Raw genomic sequence first — 19,528 nt, forward strand, 5'->3', positions numbered from 1 at the left:
AAATTTAGAGTTTTATTTATTATTTAAATTGAATTGTATTTATTTTTAAGTCATGACTGGGTATATTTTAAATAATATGATATAGATACTCATTGATTTAGTTTAATAATTTTAAAAATAATTCAATAAAACAAAACCAATACAATTTTTTTAACTACGAAAGTATACTACTAAAATTGTATAAAATCAAATACGAGATTATTTAATTGAATAATTATTATTTGTGTTTCATTTATTTTTCTTGACTTAACAGTGTCGAAGACCAACAATAATACAAATTTTGATGTACATAAAAATGTGCAATATATTACTACAAGTCAAAGAATAGTGTGTCGAAAAATTGGTACCTCATCTAATATTCTCAGTTTACAATCAAGTGAAGATAAATGTGGCATTTTTCTCACTGTAATTGACTCATATTTATCTAAATTTAATTTATATCAGTTTAATGACGAAAATTTTCTATATATTTCTCATTACTCATTCATTGGGAAGCAACTATCTATGTATGGTGTACACTGTGCCTCGCATGGAATTGGACAGAAAAATACTCGTCCTAATTATGTAAGACCTTCTACATCAGAGATAAGATCTAAATCTTTAACTCTACCAATGGATCCCTCATTGACAAGAACTCCACTGTTCGTGTTAACAAATAGTACGTATAATTAATGATTGCCAAATGATTCATACACCAATATTTAACAAAAAGTATACTTCATCCGGAATTATTTATATAACATAGATTTATTACAATTCTAGCATACTCCAGTGTACAAGGACCTGCCAATAATCTAACGAAAGTCGTTCCGCAAAATCAGCTTCCATCACACTGCGGTTCCCACAGATCGTGCCTAACAAAAAGGTAATTTAGAAAAGATGATCATCATTATTATATTATTTTCTTTCCTATAGTGTCTAACGTTTAATTGAATAAAATTGAACTTTTTGTAAAGAAGTTCTACTATAATTGGGGTGCAAAAAAGACAATCTTCCTCTGTTGTTGCTTCGGTGACTATTAATTTAGCACAACTTCATGAAGATGTAAATTTATCGACTGTTAAGACGCACCCACCGAGCGGTGACACACAAAGTGGCCAAAATGTTGACCCTTTTGTTGATGATGAAGGTAATTTCTCATTATATCAAGAATTTAAGTTTGTAGTTTGCAAGAGATATGAGTTATTAGTAATACATCAACATATATGTTCACATTTTTTATAATTTTTATTGATTGTAGTTTTGAATGGTTATGATGATTCAATGTTGGATGTGGATATGGAAGATAATTTTATACCATCCTTAGAAACCTTAGACGGGTATGTAAAAATTTTATCTGTATGTTTATTTGCATCGTTGTGTACATCATTGACTAAATTGCATCGGTATGACAACTAAGTATCCAAAGAGACTTCATTCAGCAGATGTCTGGGATATAGGAAATCCTATTTATCAATGTCAACACTGTAAAGCATGGATGTGGTCTGGAGAAAGGCTTGCTGAATCCAAACAGTCGCCCCAACCAAAGTTTTCATTATGTTGTATAGAAGGAAAGATCGAGCTTCCTCTACTTTCTGTGCCTCCTGATGAACTCATTCAGCTTCATACTGGAGGAGATCAAAGAAATATTCATTTTCTAAAAATAATAAGGACATTTAATTCAATGTTTTGTTTTACATCAATGGCCGAAAAAATTGACCGTGGGATGAACAATGGGACTGCTCCTCCAATTTTTTTGCAGTTCCAATGAAGCTATAAATGAGCCAGATAGGAAAATTGTGGCAATATTAAGAAACATGCTATTTAAATATAATAGTTTGGCAAAGAGTTTTTACTATGCAAGAGATAGGTACCAACAAGAAAATTGCACAAACATAAAGCTTAAGTTGATTAGTAAAAGGACTACAAATGGCAGGACATACAACTTGCCATCTGCATCTGAAGTGGCTGCATTGATTGTTGGAGATGTCGAACAACTTAGCAAAGATAGAGATATTATAGAGAGTCAATCTAGAAAGCTCCAACGGATTGATATTTTTCACCCATCTTATTTAGCCTTGCAATATCCAGTGTTATTTCTGTATGGGGAGGATGGATTTCGTTTGGGTATTGCAACATCAGATTCTATCTCCACTAGGCTTACAAAGAAAAACAAAACAATCACCTTGCGACAATTCTTTGCTTTTCGATTACAAAAAAGGACGGGTGAATCTCTGTTAATTTTGAGATCAAAGAGATTATTCCAACAGTTTCTGGTAGATGCCTACACAATGGTGGAATCAGAGAGGTTAAAATTCTTTAGGTGTAAACAACCACAGTTGAGGGTTGATAAATACAAATGTCTACATGAAAGTCTTATAAACGGGGATGTAGATGCTGTAAGGCTTGGAAAAAGAATCATTCTTCCCAGTACTTTTACCGATGGACTTAGGTATATGATGAATAATTGTAATGATGCATTTGCGATTTGAAGATATGCAGGATATCCTAGCTATTTTATCACCATGACCTGTAACCCCAAATGGGATGAGATAAAAAGAGAAGTGACTCCCATTGGATTAAAGGCAGAAGACCGTCCTGATATATTATGTCGAGTTTTCAAGATCAAGCTTGATAGTTTAATTGATGACCTAAGAGAGGGAAAAATATTTGGCAAAATTTTGGGATGTAAGTCTGTGTTTATGCAACGCCTTATTAAAATCTTATGTTGTAATATTTTGCTCATTTTTCTTTTTCAATTTTCAGATGTTTGCACTGTTGATGAGCGGATATTTTATACGCTTTTTGGGGATAATTTCATATAGTTTTGAGTATGTTTTAGTTAGTTTTTAGTCTATTTTTATTAGTTTTTAGGAAAAATTCATATTTCTGGACTTTACTATGAGTTGTGTGTTTTTCTGTAATTTCAGGTATTTTTCTGGCTGAAATTGAAGGAGCTGAGCAAAAATCTGATTCAGGCTGAAAAAGGACTGCTGATGCTGTTGGATTCTGACCTCCCTGCACTCAAAGTGGATTTTCTAGAGCTACAGAACTCGAAATGGCATGATTCCAATTGCGTTGGAAAGTAGACATCCAGGGCTTTCCAGCAATATATAATAGTCCATACTTTGCACAAGGATAGATGACGTAAACTGGCGTTCAACGCCAGTTCTCTGCCCAATTCTGGCGTCCAGCGCCAGAAAAGGATCAAAAGCTGGAGTTGAACGCCCAAACTGGCATAAAAACTGGCGTTCAACTCCACAAATGGCCTCTGCACGTGAATTGCTTAAGTCTCAGCCCAGCACACACCAAGTGATCCCCAGAAGTGGATCTCTGCATCATCCATCATAGTCTACTCATATTTTGTAACCCTAGGCTACTAGTTTAGTATTTAAACAACTTTTAGAGACTTATTTTGTATCTCATGACATTCTAGATCTAAACTTTGTATTCTCTGACGGCATGAGTCTCTAAACCCCATTGTTGGGGGTGAGGAGCTCTGCTGTGTCTCGATGAATTAATGCAAGTAATTCTGTTTTCCATTAAAACACGCTTGTTCCTATCTAAGATGTTCATTCGCGCTTAACTGTGATGGAGGTGGTGATCTGTGACACTCATCACCTTTCTCAAATCATGAACGTGTGCCTGACAACCACCTCCGTTCTATATACGATTGAATGAGTATCTCTTAGATTCCTTAATCAGAATCTCCGTGGTATAAGCTAGAACTGATGGCGGCATTCATGAGAATCCGGAAAGTCTAAACCTTGTCTGTGGTATTCCGAGTAGGATTCAAGGATTGAATGACTACGACGAGCTTCAAACTCCTGAAGGCTGGGCGTTAGTGACAAACGCAAAAGGATAGTAAATCCTATTCCAACTGGATCGAGAACCAACCGGTGATTAGCCGTGCTGTGACAGAGCGTGTGAGCGTAGTTTTCACTGGAAGGATAGAAGGTAGCCATTGACAACGGTGATCCACCAACACACAGCTTGCCATAGGAGGACATGCGTGCGTGAACAAGATGACAGAGGAAAGCAGAGATTCAGAAGACAAAGCATCTCCAAAACTCCAACATATTCTCCATTACTGCATAACAAGTAACCTTTAATCCATGCTCTATTGTTTATTTGCAATTCAACTGATAAATATAATTGACCTCCTAACTAAGATTTACAAGATAACCATAGATTGCTTCAAACCAACAATCTCCGTGGGATTCGACCCTTACTCACGTGAGGTATTACTTGGACGACCCAGTGCACTTGCTGGTCAGTGGTACGAGTTGTGAAAAGTGTGATTCACAATTCGTACACCAAGTTTTTGGCGCCGTTGCCGGGGATTGTTCGTGTTTGAACAACTGACGGATTGTTTTGTTGCTTAGATTAGGAAAATTTTTCTTTTTGGTTTAGAGTCTCTTATTATTGTTCTTGGTTAAAAATATCCTTCTTTAAAACAAGTGTTACATTTACTGCCTAGTTGGCTAGAGCATTAGTCCAAGCCCGTGGCAGTTGGGTACACTCTTTTTAAAAATCTTTTTCATAAATAATATTTTCTCTATTAAATCCTGTGCCAAACTTTAAGTTTGGTGTTCTTCCTTTGTGTTTTTGTGTCTTGATCTTAAAATTTTTAAGTTTGGTGTTCCTTGGTGTTTTCCCTCCAAAATTTTCGAAAATAAGGAACCCCAGATCTAAAAAATTTTAAATCCTGCGTTATCTTATTGTTTTTCTCTCTCCTTCAAAAATTCAGATTTTTATTTCAAAATTTAAAACCTTTTTCAAAAATCATCATATCTTTTTCAAAATCTCCTAACTACTTTCTCTCTCCTCACTTTTTCGAAAATCTTTTACTCATTTTTATTTATTCTATTTTGATTTATTTTATTTTCGAAATAAATTAATAAATAAATAAATAAAAATATTTTTTCTATTTTACATCATCTCCCTTTCTCCATCATGAATCTAAGCGGAAATGAACAGTCCAGGAGGACTCTGGGGTCATATTCTAACCCCTCTACTGCTTCATATGGGAGTAGCATCTGCATACCCTCCATTGGAGTCAGTAGCTTTGAGTTGAATCCTCAGCTCATTATCATGGTGCAGCAAAGCTGCCAGTATTCCGGTCTTCCACAGGAAGAACCTACAGAGTTTCTGGCACAATTTTTACAAATTGCTAACACAGTACATGATAAGAAAATAGATCAGGATGTCTACAGACTATTACTGTTTCCATTTGCTGTAAAAGATCAAGCTAAGAGGTGGTTAAATAACCAACCTAAGGCCAGCATAAGAACATGGAAACAACTGACAGAAAAATTCCTGAATCAGTATTTTCCCCCAAAAAGGATGACACAGCTAAGGCTGGACATCCAAGGCTTTAAACAAGGAGATAATGAATCTCTTTATGATGCCTGGGAGAGATACAGAGAGATGCTACGGAAATGCCCCTCTGAAATGTTTTCATTGTGGGTTCAGTTAGACATCTTCTACTATGGGCTTGCAGAAGGAGCTCAGATGTCTCTAGATTACTCAGCTGGTGGATCTATCCATATGAGAAAGACAATTGAAGAGGCTCAAGAGCTCATTGATACAGTTGCCAGGAATCAGCATCTGTACCTAAGCAGCAACCCTTCCATGAATGAAGAGGTTAAAACAGTAACTGCTGAATTTAGTATTATAAAACAAGCTGCTGAATTCAATCAGCAATTGGATTTTCTAACAAAGCAGCTAGCTGAATTCAAGGACAGGCTACAAGAGACAAGGATAGCTAATATACATATGGAAGAACAGTTTAAGCAAACAAAACAGCAGTTGTCAAAACAAATAATAGAAGAATGCCAAGCAGTTCAATTAAGAAGTGGAAAAACATTAAATACCCCACCTCAAGGCATCAAAAAGTCAAGAAATGAGCAACCCACCAAAGATTCACCTGAGGACAGTAAGAGCCCAGGGAAAAATAATTCTGGCGCTAAAACGCCAGAGAATTGGTGGAAGGCTGGCGCTGAACGCCCAGACCATGCCCAAAACTGGCGTTCAACGCCAGAAACAAGGCAGGATTGGCATTCAACGCCAGAAATGGGCAAGAATCTGGCGTTGAACGCCCAAATAGGGCAGAATCCAGCGTTGAACGCCCAAAATGGGCACAGTTCTGGCGTTCAGACGCCAGAAGCAGACAAGGAGCTGGCGTCCAGTTTCACTCCAGCTTCTGACTCTGGCACTCAATTGCCAGTGAGGGATCAGACACACACAAGTGCTGACAACAACCCCTCTAAAAAGGCTTCTTTAACTACTAAGGTTGAGGAATATAAAGCCAAGATACCTTATCCTCAAAAACTCCGGAAAGAGGAGCAGGATAAGCAATTTGCTCGCTTTGCAGATTATCTAAGGACTCTTGAAATAAAGATTCCATTTGCAGAGGCACTTGAGCAAATACCTTCTTATGCCAAGTTCATGAAATAGATCTTGAGTCATAAACAGGAGTGGAGAGAAACAGAAAGAGTTCTCCTCACTGAAGAATGCAGTGCAGTCATCCTGAAAAGCTTTCCTGAAAAGCTTAAAGACCCTGGGAGTTTTCTGATACCATGCATATTAGAAGGTGATTGCACCAAGACAGCTTTATGCGATCTTGGGGCAAGCATCAACCTAATACCTGCATCCACTATCAGAAAGCTTGGTTTAACTGAAGAAGTTAAACCAACCCGGATATGTCTTCAACTTGCTGATGGCTCCACTAAATACCCATCAGGCGTGATTGAAGACATGATTGTCAGGGTTGGGCCATTCGCCTTTCCCACTGACTTTGTTGTGCTGGAAATGGAGGAGCACAAGAGTGCTACTCTCATTCTAGGAAGACCCTTCCTAGTAACTGGACGATCCCTTATTGACGTCCAACAGGAGAAAATAACCCTGAGAGTCAATGATGATGAGTTCAAGTTGAACGCTGTCAAAGCCATGCAGCATCCAGACACATCAACAGACTGCATGAAAGTTGATCTTATTGACTCCTTGGTAGAAGAGATCAACATGGCTGAGAGTCTCGAATCAGAGTTGGAAGACATCTTTAAAGATGTTCAGCCTGATTTGGAGGATTCAGAGGACATGATAGAGCCTCTGAAGTTTCTTCTAAAAGAGGAAAAACCTCCTAAACCCGAGCTCAAGCCATTACCACCATCCTTGAAATATGCATTTCTAGAAGAAGGTGATACTTTTCCAGTGATCATAAGCTCTGCTCTAAGTTCACAGGAAGAGGAAGCACTTATTCAAGTGCTAAGGACACACAAGACAGCTCTTGGGTGGTCCATAGGTGACCTTAAGGGCATAAGCCCAGCTAGATGCATGCACAAAATCCTATTGGAGGATAATGCCAAACCAGTGGTTCAACCACAGAGGCGGCTAAATCCAGCCATGAAGGAAGTGGTGCAGAAAGTGGTCACCAAATTACTAGAGGCTGGGATTATTTATCCCATTTTTGATAGCCCCTGGGTGAGCCCTGTTCAAGTCGTCCCAAAAAAGGGAGGCATAACAGTGATTCATAATGAAAAAAATGAACTGGTTCCTACAAGAACAGTTACGGGGTGGCGCATGTGTATTGACTACAGAAGGCTCAATACAGCCACCAGAAAGGATCATTTTCCTTTACCATTCATAGACCAGATGCTAGAAAGACTAGCAGGTCATGATTATTACTGCTTTTTGGATGGCTATTCAGGCTATAACCAGATTGCAGTGGATCCCCAGGATCAAGAGAAAACAGCATTCACATGTCCATCTGGAGTGTTTGCTTATAGAAGGATGCCCTTTGGGCTATGTAATGCACCTGCAACCTTCCAGAGATGCATGCTCTCTATTTTCTCTGACATGGTGGAAAAATTTCTGGAAGTCTTCATGGATTACTTCTCAGTATATGGAGACTCATTCAGCTCCTGTCTTGATCACCTGAAACTTGTTCTGAAAAGATGCCAAGAAACCAACCTAGTTTTAAACTGGGAAAAGTGTCACTTCATGGTGACTGAAGGAATTGTTCTTGGGCATAAAATCTAAAACAAGGGAATAGAGGTGGATCAAGCAAAAATAGAGGTAATTGAAAAATTACCACCACCTGCCAATGTTAAGGCAATCAGAAGCTTTCTGGGGCACGTAGGATTCTATAGGAGGTTTATAAAGGATTTTTCAAAAATCGCAAAACCTCTAAGCAATCTGCTAGCTGCTGACACGCCATTTGTGTTTGACACAAAGTGCCTGCAGGCGTTTGAAACGCTGAAAGCTAAGCTGGTCACAGCACCAGTCATTTCTGCACCAGACTGGACATTACCATTTGAGCTAATGTGTGATGCCAGTGATCATGCCATTGGTGCAGTATTGGGACAGAGGCATGACAAGCTTCTGCATGTCATTTATTATGCCAGTCGTGTTCTAAATGATGCCCAGAAAAATTACACAACCACAGAAAAAGAATTACTTGCAGTGGTTTACGCCATTGACAAGTTCAGATCATACTTAGTAGGATCAAAAGTGATTGTGTATACTGATCATGCTGCTCTTAAATATCTACTCACAAAGCAGGATTCAAAACCTAGGCTCATCAGATGGGTATTGCTTCTGCAAGAGTTTGATATAGAAATAAGAGACAGAAAAGGGATAGAGAACCAAGTGGATGATCATTTGTCCCGGATAGAGCCAGTGGAAGGGACGTCCCTCCCTTCTCTTGAGATCTCTGAGACGTTTCCTGATGAGCATTTATTCGCCATTCAGGAAGCACCATGGTTTGCCGATATTTCAAACTATAAAGCTGCAAGGTTCATACCCAAGGAGTACAACAGGATACAAAAGAAGAAATTAATTACTGATGCAAAGTACTACTTGTGGGATGAACCTTATCTCTTTAAGAGATGTGCAGACGGAATTATCCGTAGGTGTGTGCCTAGAGAAGAAGCACAGAGGATCCTGTGGCATTGCCACAGATCTCAATATGGAGGCCATTTCGGAGGTGAGCGAACAGCCACCAAGGTCCTCCAATGTGGCTTCTATTGGCCCACACTCTATAAAGATTCCCGAGAGTTTGTACGTAATTGTGACAGTTGCCAAAGAGCTGGTAACCTGCCTCATGGTTACGCCATGCCTCAACAAGGAATCTTGGAAATTGAGTTGTTTGACGTATGGGGAATTGACTTCATGGGACCTTTCCCACCATCATACTCAAACACTTATATTCTGGTGGCAGTTGACTATGTATCAAAATGGGTTGAGGCTATTGCCACACCCACCAATGATACTAAAACAGTGCTGAAGTTCCTCCAGAAACATATCTTTAGCAGGTTTGGTGTCCCTAGAGGACTAATCAGTGATGGGGGCACTCACTTCTGCAATAAACAGCTTTACTCTGCCATGGTTCGGTATGGAATTCGCCACAAGGTGGCCACTCCATATCATCCACAAACCAATGGGCAAGCTGAAGTCTCTAACAGAGAATTAAAGAGAATCCTGGAACAGACAGTAAATACCCGTAGAAAGGATTGGGCACGGAGCTTGGATGATGCTCTGTGGGCTTACAGAACAGCATTCAAGACCCCTATAGGGACCTCTCCATACCAACTCGTGTATGGTAAGGCATGCCACCTGCCCGTGGAACTGGAACATAAGGCCTACTGGGCAACCAGATTCCTAAACTTTGATGCCAAATTAGCAGGAGAAAAACGATTGCTCCAGCTAAATGAGCTAGAGGAATTCAGATTCACAGCTTTCGAAAATGCCAAGCTTTATAAAGAAAAATAAAAAAAATGGCATGACAGAAAGCTTTCATCTAGAATCTTTGAACCAGGACAGAAGGTCCTGTTGTTTAACTCTAGACTCGGGCTATTCCCCGGGAAACTGAAATCCCGGTGGAGGGGACCATACGTGATTACAAGTGTATCACCATATGGTTATGTGGAGCTTCAAGATATTGATTCTGATAAGAAGTTCATTGTCAATGGACAGAGAATCAAGCATTACCTTGAAGGCAACATTGAGCAGGAATGCTCAAGGCTGAAGCTAGATTAAAAGCTTAGCAAGGTCCAGCTAAAGACAATAAAGAAGCGCTTGCTGGGAGGCAACCCAGCCATGGGGCAACAATCCTCTAAGCATTTTTGCCCTATTTCTATTTTTATTTTTATTTGTTTATGTAGAGTTCATTGACAACAAGGTAAATAATCATTTACAGAAGACCTCGGCACACAAAACAGAGAAAAAGAGCTCACTGGCAAGAAAACGCCAGTAAAAGTATATTTTGGGCGTTCAACGCCCAAAATGGGCATCCACTGGGCGTTGAACGCCAGTAATGGTAGCAATCTGGGCGTTCAACGCCAGAATGGGGCATCCACTGGGCGTTGAACGCCAGTAATGGCAGCAGCTGGGCGTTGAACGCCCAGGAGAGCAGCAATTGGGCGCTGAACGCCCAAAACAGGCAGTGTTTGGGCGTTCAAACGCCAGGAAGGCAGGGAGGAGCCAAATTCATTTTTTCCACACGTATTTCCATTTTAATTTCAAATTTTATGCTTCAATGCATGATTTTTACATGAACATGTCAAGAACCCTGATTTCTAAAAATCCATCTTTTCAAATTCAATCAAACTCTTTTCAAATCTTTTCTGAAAACAAATCTATCTCTTTCACTCAAAAATCTTTTCAACTAATCCATATCTTTTTCAAATCTCCATATTATCTTTTACAAAATTCAGATTTATCTTTTTCAAAAATCTATCATATCTTTTCAAAATTAAACTATATCTTCTATCTTATCTTTTTCAACTCAATCTTTTTATCTTATCTTTTCCAATTTTTCGAAAACCCACCCCCTCCCTTTAAATTTGGGTTCGGCCTCCCTCCTCCTCCATCAACAATTGCACCTAGCTCTCCTTCTACCCCTCTCCTTTCTTTTTTTTTGCTTGAGGACAAGCAATCCTCTAAGTTTGGTGTGTTTATCCGAGATCACTAAGATCATGGCTCCTAAAGGAAAACAACCCACTCCAAGAGGCAAGAAAGAGAGCATTCCAAAACCACTTTGGAATCAAGGGAAGTTCTTATCTAAAGAACATTCAGACCATTATCTTAAAGTAATGGGTCTGAGATCAGTGATCCCGGAAGTTAGATTTGATCTGAAAGAAGATGAATATCCGGAGATCCAGGAGCAAATTCGAATCAGGAGCTGGGAAGTCCTAGCTAATCCTGAAACGAAAGTGGGAAGGAACATGGTCCAGGAGTTCTATGCTAATATGTGGCAGACTGACAAGCAAAAACTATCTGGAACTGCCTTCTATGAATTTCGAACCATGGTCAGAGGGAAGATTGTTCATACCACCCCTGACAAGATCAGAGAGATCTTAAAGCTACCTCAACTAAAGGATGATCCAGACTCCTTCAACAGGAGGATGATGAGAGCAGACATTGACCTGGATAAGATTCTAGAGGACATATGTATCCCTGGAGCCAGGTGGACCACCAACACAAAGGGTGTCCCAAATCAACTCAAGAGAGAAGATCTCAAACCAGTCGCCAGAGGATGGCTGGACTTCATTAGCCGTTCTCTGTTGCCCACTAGCAACCGTTCTGAAGTCACAGTTAAAAGAGCAGTGATGATCCATTGCATCATGATGGGGAAGGAAGTGGAGGTTCATCAGCTGATTTCAACTGAACTCTACAAGATTGCTAACAAAAATTCAAAAGAGGCCAGGTTGGCTTATCCAAGCGTGATTTCTCTGCTCTGCAAGGACGCTGGAGTGAGAATGGGAATAACTAAATATATCCTAATTGAAAAGCCAATCACCAAAGCATCAATGGAAAAACAACAAGCACAGGAGGATCCCATCAAGAAGAGAGCACAGGAATTCCTCCCAGAGATCCCTCAAGCTGAATACTGGGAGTATCTTGAGACGTCCGTCACCAAGATACGGGAAGCTATGGAGCAAATAATAAAAGAACAGAAGGAACACAGTCAAATGTTGACCTATATGTTTAAAGAACAAGAGGAGCAGGGGCGTGACTTAAGGGAACTGAAGCGCCAAAAGTCTTCTCTTGTAGGACCAAGCACCCCAAGGATCAGAGGAACCCCCGTGCCCCCAGAATAAAGGTTGTTAATTTCCAATTTCTGCCTTAACTCTGTGATAGTGTCCTTATAAAAGTTTACCTTAGAAGTCATATAGTAGTAATTAGTATCTATTTTGATTTTATCTCCAATTAAGCTATAGTTTATTTTTCTCATCATCAGCAAACATGAATAAAGTAGTAGATCTTTTGAATAAGAGGCAATAAAATTTTGAGTTTAATAAAAGAAATTCTAATTAGTTAAATGTGGTGGCAATGCTTTCTGTCTTCTGAATGAATGCTTGATCAGTGCATATGTCTTTTGAATTTGTTGTTTAAGACTGTTAAATATGTTGGCTCTTGAAAGAATGATGAACATGAGACATGTTATTGATAATCTAAAAAATCATAAAAATGATTCTTGAAGCAAGAAAAAGCAGCAAAGAACAAAGCATTCAAAAAAAAAAAAAAAGAGAGAGAAAAAGCAAGCAGAAAAAGCCAATGACCCTTAAAACCAAAAGGCAAGGGCAAATGAAAGGGATCCCAAGGCTTTGAGCATCAGTGGATAGGAGGGCCTAAAGGACTAAAATCCTGGTCTAAGCGGCTAAACCAAGCTGTCCCTAACCATGTGCTTGTGGCGTGAAGGTGTCAAGTGAAAACTTGAGACTGAGCGGTTAAAGTCAAGGTCCAAAGCAAAAAGAAGAGTGTGCTTAAGAACTCTGGACACCTCTAATTGGGGACTTTAGCAAAGCTGAGTCACAATCTGAAAAGGTTCACCCAGTTATGTGTCTGTGGCATTTATGTATCCGGTGGTAATACTGGAAAACAAAGTGCTTAGGGCCACAGCCAAGACTCATAAAGAAGCTGTGTTCAAGAATCATCACACTGAACTAAGAGAATCAATAACACTATCTGAATTCTAAGTTCCTATAGATGCCAATCACTCTGAGCTTCAATGGATAAAGTGAGATGCCAAAACTGTTCAGAAGCAAAAAGCTACTAGTCCCGCTCATCTAATTAGAATCTGAACTTCAATCAAAAACTCTGAGATATTATTGCTTCCCAACCTATTAGTCTTCTATTTTATTTATCTAGTTGCTTGAGGACAAGCAACAGTTTAAGTTTGGTGTTGTGATGAGCGGATATTTTATACGCTTTTTGGGGATAATTTCATATAGTTTTGAGTATGTTTTAGTTAGTTTTTAGTCTATTTTTATTAGTTTTTAGGAAAAATTCATATTTCTGGAATTTACTATGAGTTGTGTGTTTTTCTGTAATTTCAGGTATTTTTCTGGCTGAAATTGAAGGAGCTGAGCAAAAATCTGATTCAGGCTGAAAAAGGACTGCTGATGTTGTTGGATTCTGACCTCCCTGCACTCAAAGTGGATTTTCTAGAGCTACAGAACTCGAAATGGCATGATTCCAATTGCGTTGGAAAGTAGACATCCAGGGATTTTCAGAAATATATAATAGTCCATACTTTGCACAAGGATAGACGACGTAAACTGGCATTCAACGCCAGTTCTCTGCCCAATTCTGGCGTCCAGCGCCAGAAAAGGATCAAAAGCTGGAGTTGAACGCCCAAACTGGCATAAAAACTGGCGTTCAACTCCACAAATGGCCTCTGCACGTGAATTGCTTAAGTCTCAGCCCAGCACACACCAAGTGGGCCCCAGAAGTGGATCTCTGCATCATCCATCATAGTCTACTCATATTTTGTAACCCTAGGCTACTAGTTTAGTATTTAAACAACTTTTAGAGACTTATTTTGTATCTCATGACATTCTAGATCTAAACTTTGTATTCTCTGACGGCATGAGTCTCTAAACCCCATTGTTGGGGGTGAGGAGCTCTGCTGTGTCTCGATGAATTAATGCAAGTAATTCTGTTTTCCATTCAAACACGCTTGTTCCTATCTAAGATGTTCATTCGCGCTTAACTGTGATGGAGGTGGTGATCTGTGACACTCATCACCTTCCTCAAATCATGAACGTGTGCCTAACAACCACCTCCGTTCTATATACGATTGAATGAGTATCTCTTAGATTCCTTAATCAGAATCTCCGTGGTATAAGCTAGAACTGATGGCGGCATTCATGAGAATCCGGAAAGTCTAAACCTTGTCTGTGGTATTCCGAGTAGGATTCAAGGATTGAATGACTGCGACGAGCTTCAAACTCCTGAAGGCTGGGCGTTAGTGACAGACGCAAAAGGATAGTAAATCCTATTCCAACTGGATCGAGAACCAACCGGTGATTAGCCGTGCTGTGACAGAGCGCGTGAGCGTAGTTTTCACTGGAAGGATGGAAGGTAGCCATTGACAACGGTGATCCACCAACACACAGCTTGCCATAGGAGGACGTGCGTGCGTGAACAAGATGACAGAGGAAAGCAGAGATTCAGAAGACAAAGCATCTCCAAAACTCCAACATATTCTCCATTACTGCATAACAAGTAACCTTTAATCCATGCTCTATTGTTTATTTGCAATTCAACTGATAAACATAATTGACCTCCTAACTAAGATTTATAAGATAACCATAGATTGCTTCAAACCAATAATCTCCGTGGGATTCGACCCTTACTCACGTGAGGTATTACTTGGACGACCCAGTGCACTTGCTGGTCAGTGGTACGAGTTGTGAAAAGTGTGATTCACAATTCGTACACCAACTGTAGAGTTTTAAAAGAGAGGGCTTCCGTATGCACATATCCTTTTATTCATGAGTAACGATTTCAAGCCACAAACACCAGATTAACTAGATAAACATATAACAACTGAGATTCTTGATGAAAATAAAAGGTCAAATCTACATGGAGCTATTCAAAATTACATGGTACATGGTCCATGTGGTCCGTACAACAAGAATTCACCTTGCATGAAGAATGGATCCTGTTTAAAGTTCTATCCTAAAGAGTTTTAGATAGCGAACACTCATTGATGAGGATGGATATCCCAAATATAGGCATACTGATAACGGTCGAACAGTGAAGAAAAGGGAATGTGTACTAGACAATAAGTTCATTGTTCTGTATAATCCAAAATTGTTGCTCATGTTCGGGTGCCGCATAAATGTGGAATACACATCCCAAACAAGTTCTATTAAGTATCTGTTTAAGTTTGTACACAAGGGTAATGATCGCGTAACAACTACTCTATACAATGCTGGTGATCCATCAGAAGCTACACAAGTTATTGATGAAATTAGGAATTACTACGATTGTAGGTACATTTCGGAATGTGAGGCAGTCTGGCATCTATTTGGATACGAAATCCAAGAGAAAGAACCATTTGTGATTAGACTTCCATTCCATTTGGAGGATGAGCAAACTGTGGTTTATGGTGAAACTTCTAATGTGAATGATATCGTCGAAAGAGCAATATCTCATAAGTCCAAGTTTTTGGGATGGATGGCGGCGAACATGTCATATCCCTATAGTCGAAGTCTGACTTATGCTGAGTTTCCAATCAAGTTTGTTTGGAAGGATGATGCTTCAAAGTGGTTTCCTCGAAAGAAAGGCTTCGCAATCGGAAGGTTGACTCATGTACCTGCAGGTAATGACGAGTTTATATTTAATTTTGATTTTATTTATTTAATGATTTAAATTTAAAATCTTAACAGCCTGTACCCCACGTCCATTTTATTCGATTTTTCTACACTAGAAAATAAATGTTCAAATAACTTTCAGCAGTTATAATCTGTAGATTATACAATTTTTAATTTTTCTATATTTTTTAGGAAAATTATTTTTATGCGGATATGTAGCTACATAATAATTAAAATAGCATAGCTTAATCCATTTAACAACTTAAAAGTGGGATTTTAACCAAGTTTTTTTGCAGCAAATATCGAAGAATATTACCAATGACTTCTCTTGAATTCTCAAAGAGGATGTATGAGTTTTCAAGATATAAGAACAATAGGAGGAACAATTTATGCTACGTATAGAGATGCATGCTTCGCCCTTGGACTCTTGCAAGATGACAAAGAATTCATTGATGCAATTTTAAGGAAACAAGCTCATGGGCCTCAGGATCATATGTTAGGAGGTTATTTGTCATTCTATTAACATCCAACAATATCTCAAGACCAGAATATGTCTGGGATAGATGTTGGCATAAACTCTTAGATGATATTTTGTATCGACAGAGAGCCGTGATGAACATGAGGGGTGAGTTTTTATTAATTGCAATGATAAAAGTTCTTCCTTATTGATCATTTTTAGTTTGATTGAATTTTTACAGTATTGTATAATATGCAGAATTAAAAATGTCAGATGATGAGATTAAGCAGTTGTGCTTAATGGATATAGACAAGATCTTACATTCATATGGTAAAACCTTGAAAGACTATCCTCCTATACCTTTATCAACTAAAGTTGATAGTTCTTTGTTAATCGAAAGGGTTATTAAGGAAAAGCTAAACTTTAACAGGAATGATTTAAAGAAAAATGCCTCAGACATGTTATCCGTCGCAACACCTGAGCAGGAATATGCATTCGATAAAATTGTTACAGCTGTGTATTGTGATGAAGGGGGTTTTTTCTTTGTGTATGGTCATGGGGGTACTGGAAAAACATTTCTCTGAAACCTTATGTCTGCTGAGATTCGCTGAAGGGGTGATATAGTGTTAAACATTGCTTCGAGTGGTATTGCATCTTTACTTCTTCCCAATGGAAGAACGGCACACTTAAGGTTCAAAATACCGCTAAATATAACTGAGGATTCTATATGTAACATCAAACCTGGTTCCCCTCAAGCAATGTTGCTGTTGAAAGCCAAACTTATAATTTGGGATGAGGCTCTAATGGTTAGTAGGTACTGCTATAAAGCGCTTGATAAATGCTTGGGTGATATCATGAGGTGTTCTCCAACATATAGCAAATATTTGCCCTTTGGAGGAAAAGTGGTTGTACTAGGTAGAGACTTTAGACAAATTCTTCCTATCATTCCACGAGGATCGAGACAAGATATCATTCATTCAACAGTGAATTCGTCTTACCTTTGGAAGTTTTGTCAGGTGCTCAAACTAATAAAAAACATGAGACTCTCTGTAGGGACGACTGCTTCAGATCAAGATGAGACAGAGCAATTTGGTGAGTGGTTATTGAAAGTTGGTGATGGTCTAATAGGTGACAATATGGATGGTGAATCTGAGATATGTCTTCCAGGAGATATTATTATTCCTTCTTCGGACCAGGCATTTGATGAGCTGGTTCATTTTTCTTATCCAAATATTTTGGAAAACATGTCCTCAAAGTATTTTTCAAAACAAGAACTATATTGGCTCCCACGCTAGACGTCGTTGAAGAGGTCAACAACCATCTGATGGCTATCATTCCTGGAGGGGAAAAATTATATCTTAGTTCGGATTCCATTTGTATGGATAAAGGGAATATGGAGAGTCAACTAGATCTCTATGGTCCTGAATTACTGAATAGCATAAATTGCTCTGGCTTGCCTTCATATAAATTAATATTCAAGGTTGGTGTTCCGGTGATATTACTGAGGAATATTGACCAATCCAGTGGTCTTTGTAATGGTACAAGGCTACAAGTTAGGAAGCTTAGAAATCATGTCATAGAATGTGAAGTCTTAATGGGTAACAATGTTGGTCATATTGCTTTGATTCTAAGAATGAATATGGTACCAACAAATGAAATCGTCCCAGTTAGATTCCAACGAAGACAGTTTCCCATAATAGTATCATTTGCCATGACAATTAATAAGTCTCAGGGACAAACTTTATCTCATATTGGATTGTACTTGCACAAACCAGTTTTTACACATGGCCAACTATATGTGGCACTTTCAAGAGTTAAGAGTAAGAGAGATTTAAAAGTTTTACTTATGAATCACGTAGGAATGTCTGCAAATTCAACCATCAATGTTGTTTATAGAGAAGTCTTTGAAAAAATAGCATTCTAATGTAAATATTTTAATTTTATTTTAAATTCTGTATCAGTGTATAATTATTTTACCTTAAAAAATATAAATTAATTATTACTCACTTTTTTTAAGTTAAACTTTCATTTTCATAATAATTATTTTGTATTTTTGTTTTAAATATTGAAGCATATAATTTTTTTTACTTTTATAAATTTTTTCGTGCTCACATACACTAGTTTTTGTGTAAAAACTAGTTTTTAATTGTAAAAACCATTTTTTTGGTATAAAAACCAATTTTTTTTGTGAAAAACCATATTTTGGTGTAAAAACCAATTTTTCTATATAAAAATCGATTATTTTTTAAAAACCAGTTTTTATTTTAATAATCGGTTAAAAACTGGTTTCAAATTTTACTAACTGGTTAATAACTAGTTTTATCATGTACAACCAATTTGGTTATTTAATCAAGACTATATTTTTGGTTAACCAAAAAACTGGTTTGGTTTTTGGATTAACCAAACCATGGACACCCCTAATTCTAGCACTTATCGGATGTGAATTTTTCTTCTTTTTTCCGTATAGATTTCTTAATTGACTTGTCCAAATCTGCTCAAAGCCACTTACTCTTGGGCCGTCTTTTGGTTGTAACACTTGAGGACCCCTGCATGTCATGTACAATAACACCACGTGTGCTTTGTGTGGGCATGCTATTCTAAATCGCAGTGACAGTAGTGGGACGTATGATAGCACAGTAATCAGTCAGCTTGGATTTTGCATTCCAAAGAGCTGAACGCAATATGGCTGCTTCCTCATCACAAGTAACGAACTCCTAAGCAACGTTATAGAACTCTGAACACAAACACCTGAACAGGTTGTGGCTGACCGAGCCACATCATGGCTACTCCTAATGTAGGTGTGCTTGCGCATGACATTCTTACTCCATCGAGGAAGAACATAGCAGCTCGGTACTCTGTCAACTTTGTAGTATGAAAACACATCAAGGGTGTGGCAACACAATATACCGGTGGATTCAAACATGTTGCACTCGCACCAAACCTCGTGATTCAATGGGTTAAAATCTACCGTGAAAGTATGGTACACAGAAATAGAATCACCCTGGTGTTCAGTTGATTGAACAACGCAATCAGTTTTTTTCCTTAACTCTAGCTAAACATCCCTGAGCATATTACTGGTGTATTTTTGCTGAAATTGTCTCTCGATGGTAGTGCTCGATACACATGGGATGACTCCTTTCGAGCCTGCAGCATCATCTTCCAGATCCTTCTGCTCCTTGCTTTCAAGCACATTATCGTATTCATGGACGAACTGAAGCAAACACTCTTGCAATGTAGAAACTCCCCGTAAAATGCGTGCATACTTTCACTCCTCTGTGTACTCCTGAAGAATATTGGAACCCATTTTCATCGATTGGTATAAAGGTCTACAAAAAAAAAACTAGCATAAGAGTGTCACTTAGACACAAAAGGATAACCACATTCAAAGAACTGATGAAACAAACAAAAAACCATCCAGTTTCATAACGAGCGAAACCATCCATTTATTTTTGAAAGGAACATCCATTGACAACATAGAAAGAAACAT

The 19,528-nt window shown here is 38.4% G+C and overlaps 1 protein-coding gene across 1 annotated transcript; it reads left to right on the forward strand.

The window, feature by feature from the left end:
- The first annotated feature begins 17,365 nt into the window (after nucleotides 1-17,365).
- LOC140180164 (uncharacterized) lies at nucleotides 17,366-17,965 on the forward strand. The gene has a single exon (XM_072220586.1). It carries the CDS (start codon nucleotides 17,366-17,368, stop codon nucleotides 17,963-17,965), a length of 600 nt encoding a protein of 199 aa, XP_072076687.1.
- The last annotated feature ends 1,563 nt before the right edge of the window (nucleotides 17,966-19,528 follow it).

The sequence above is a fragment of the Arachis hypogaea genome, chromosome 16 (assembly GCF_003086295.3).
Source record: "Arachis hypogaea cultivar Tifrunner chromosome 16, arahy.Tifrunner.gnm2.J5K5, whole genome shotgun sequence".
In the NCBI taxonomy this organism is placed as follows: domain Eukaryota; kingdom Viridiplantae; phylum Streptophyta; class Magnoliopsida; order Fabales; family Fabaceae; genus Arachis; species Arachis hypogaea.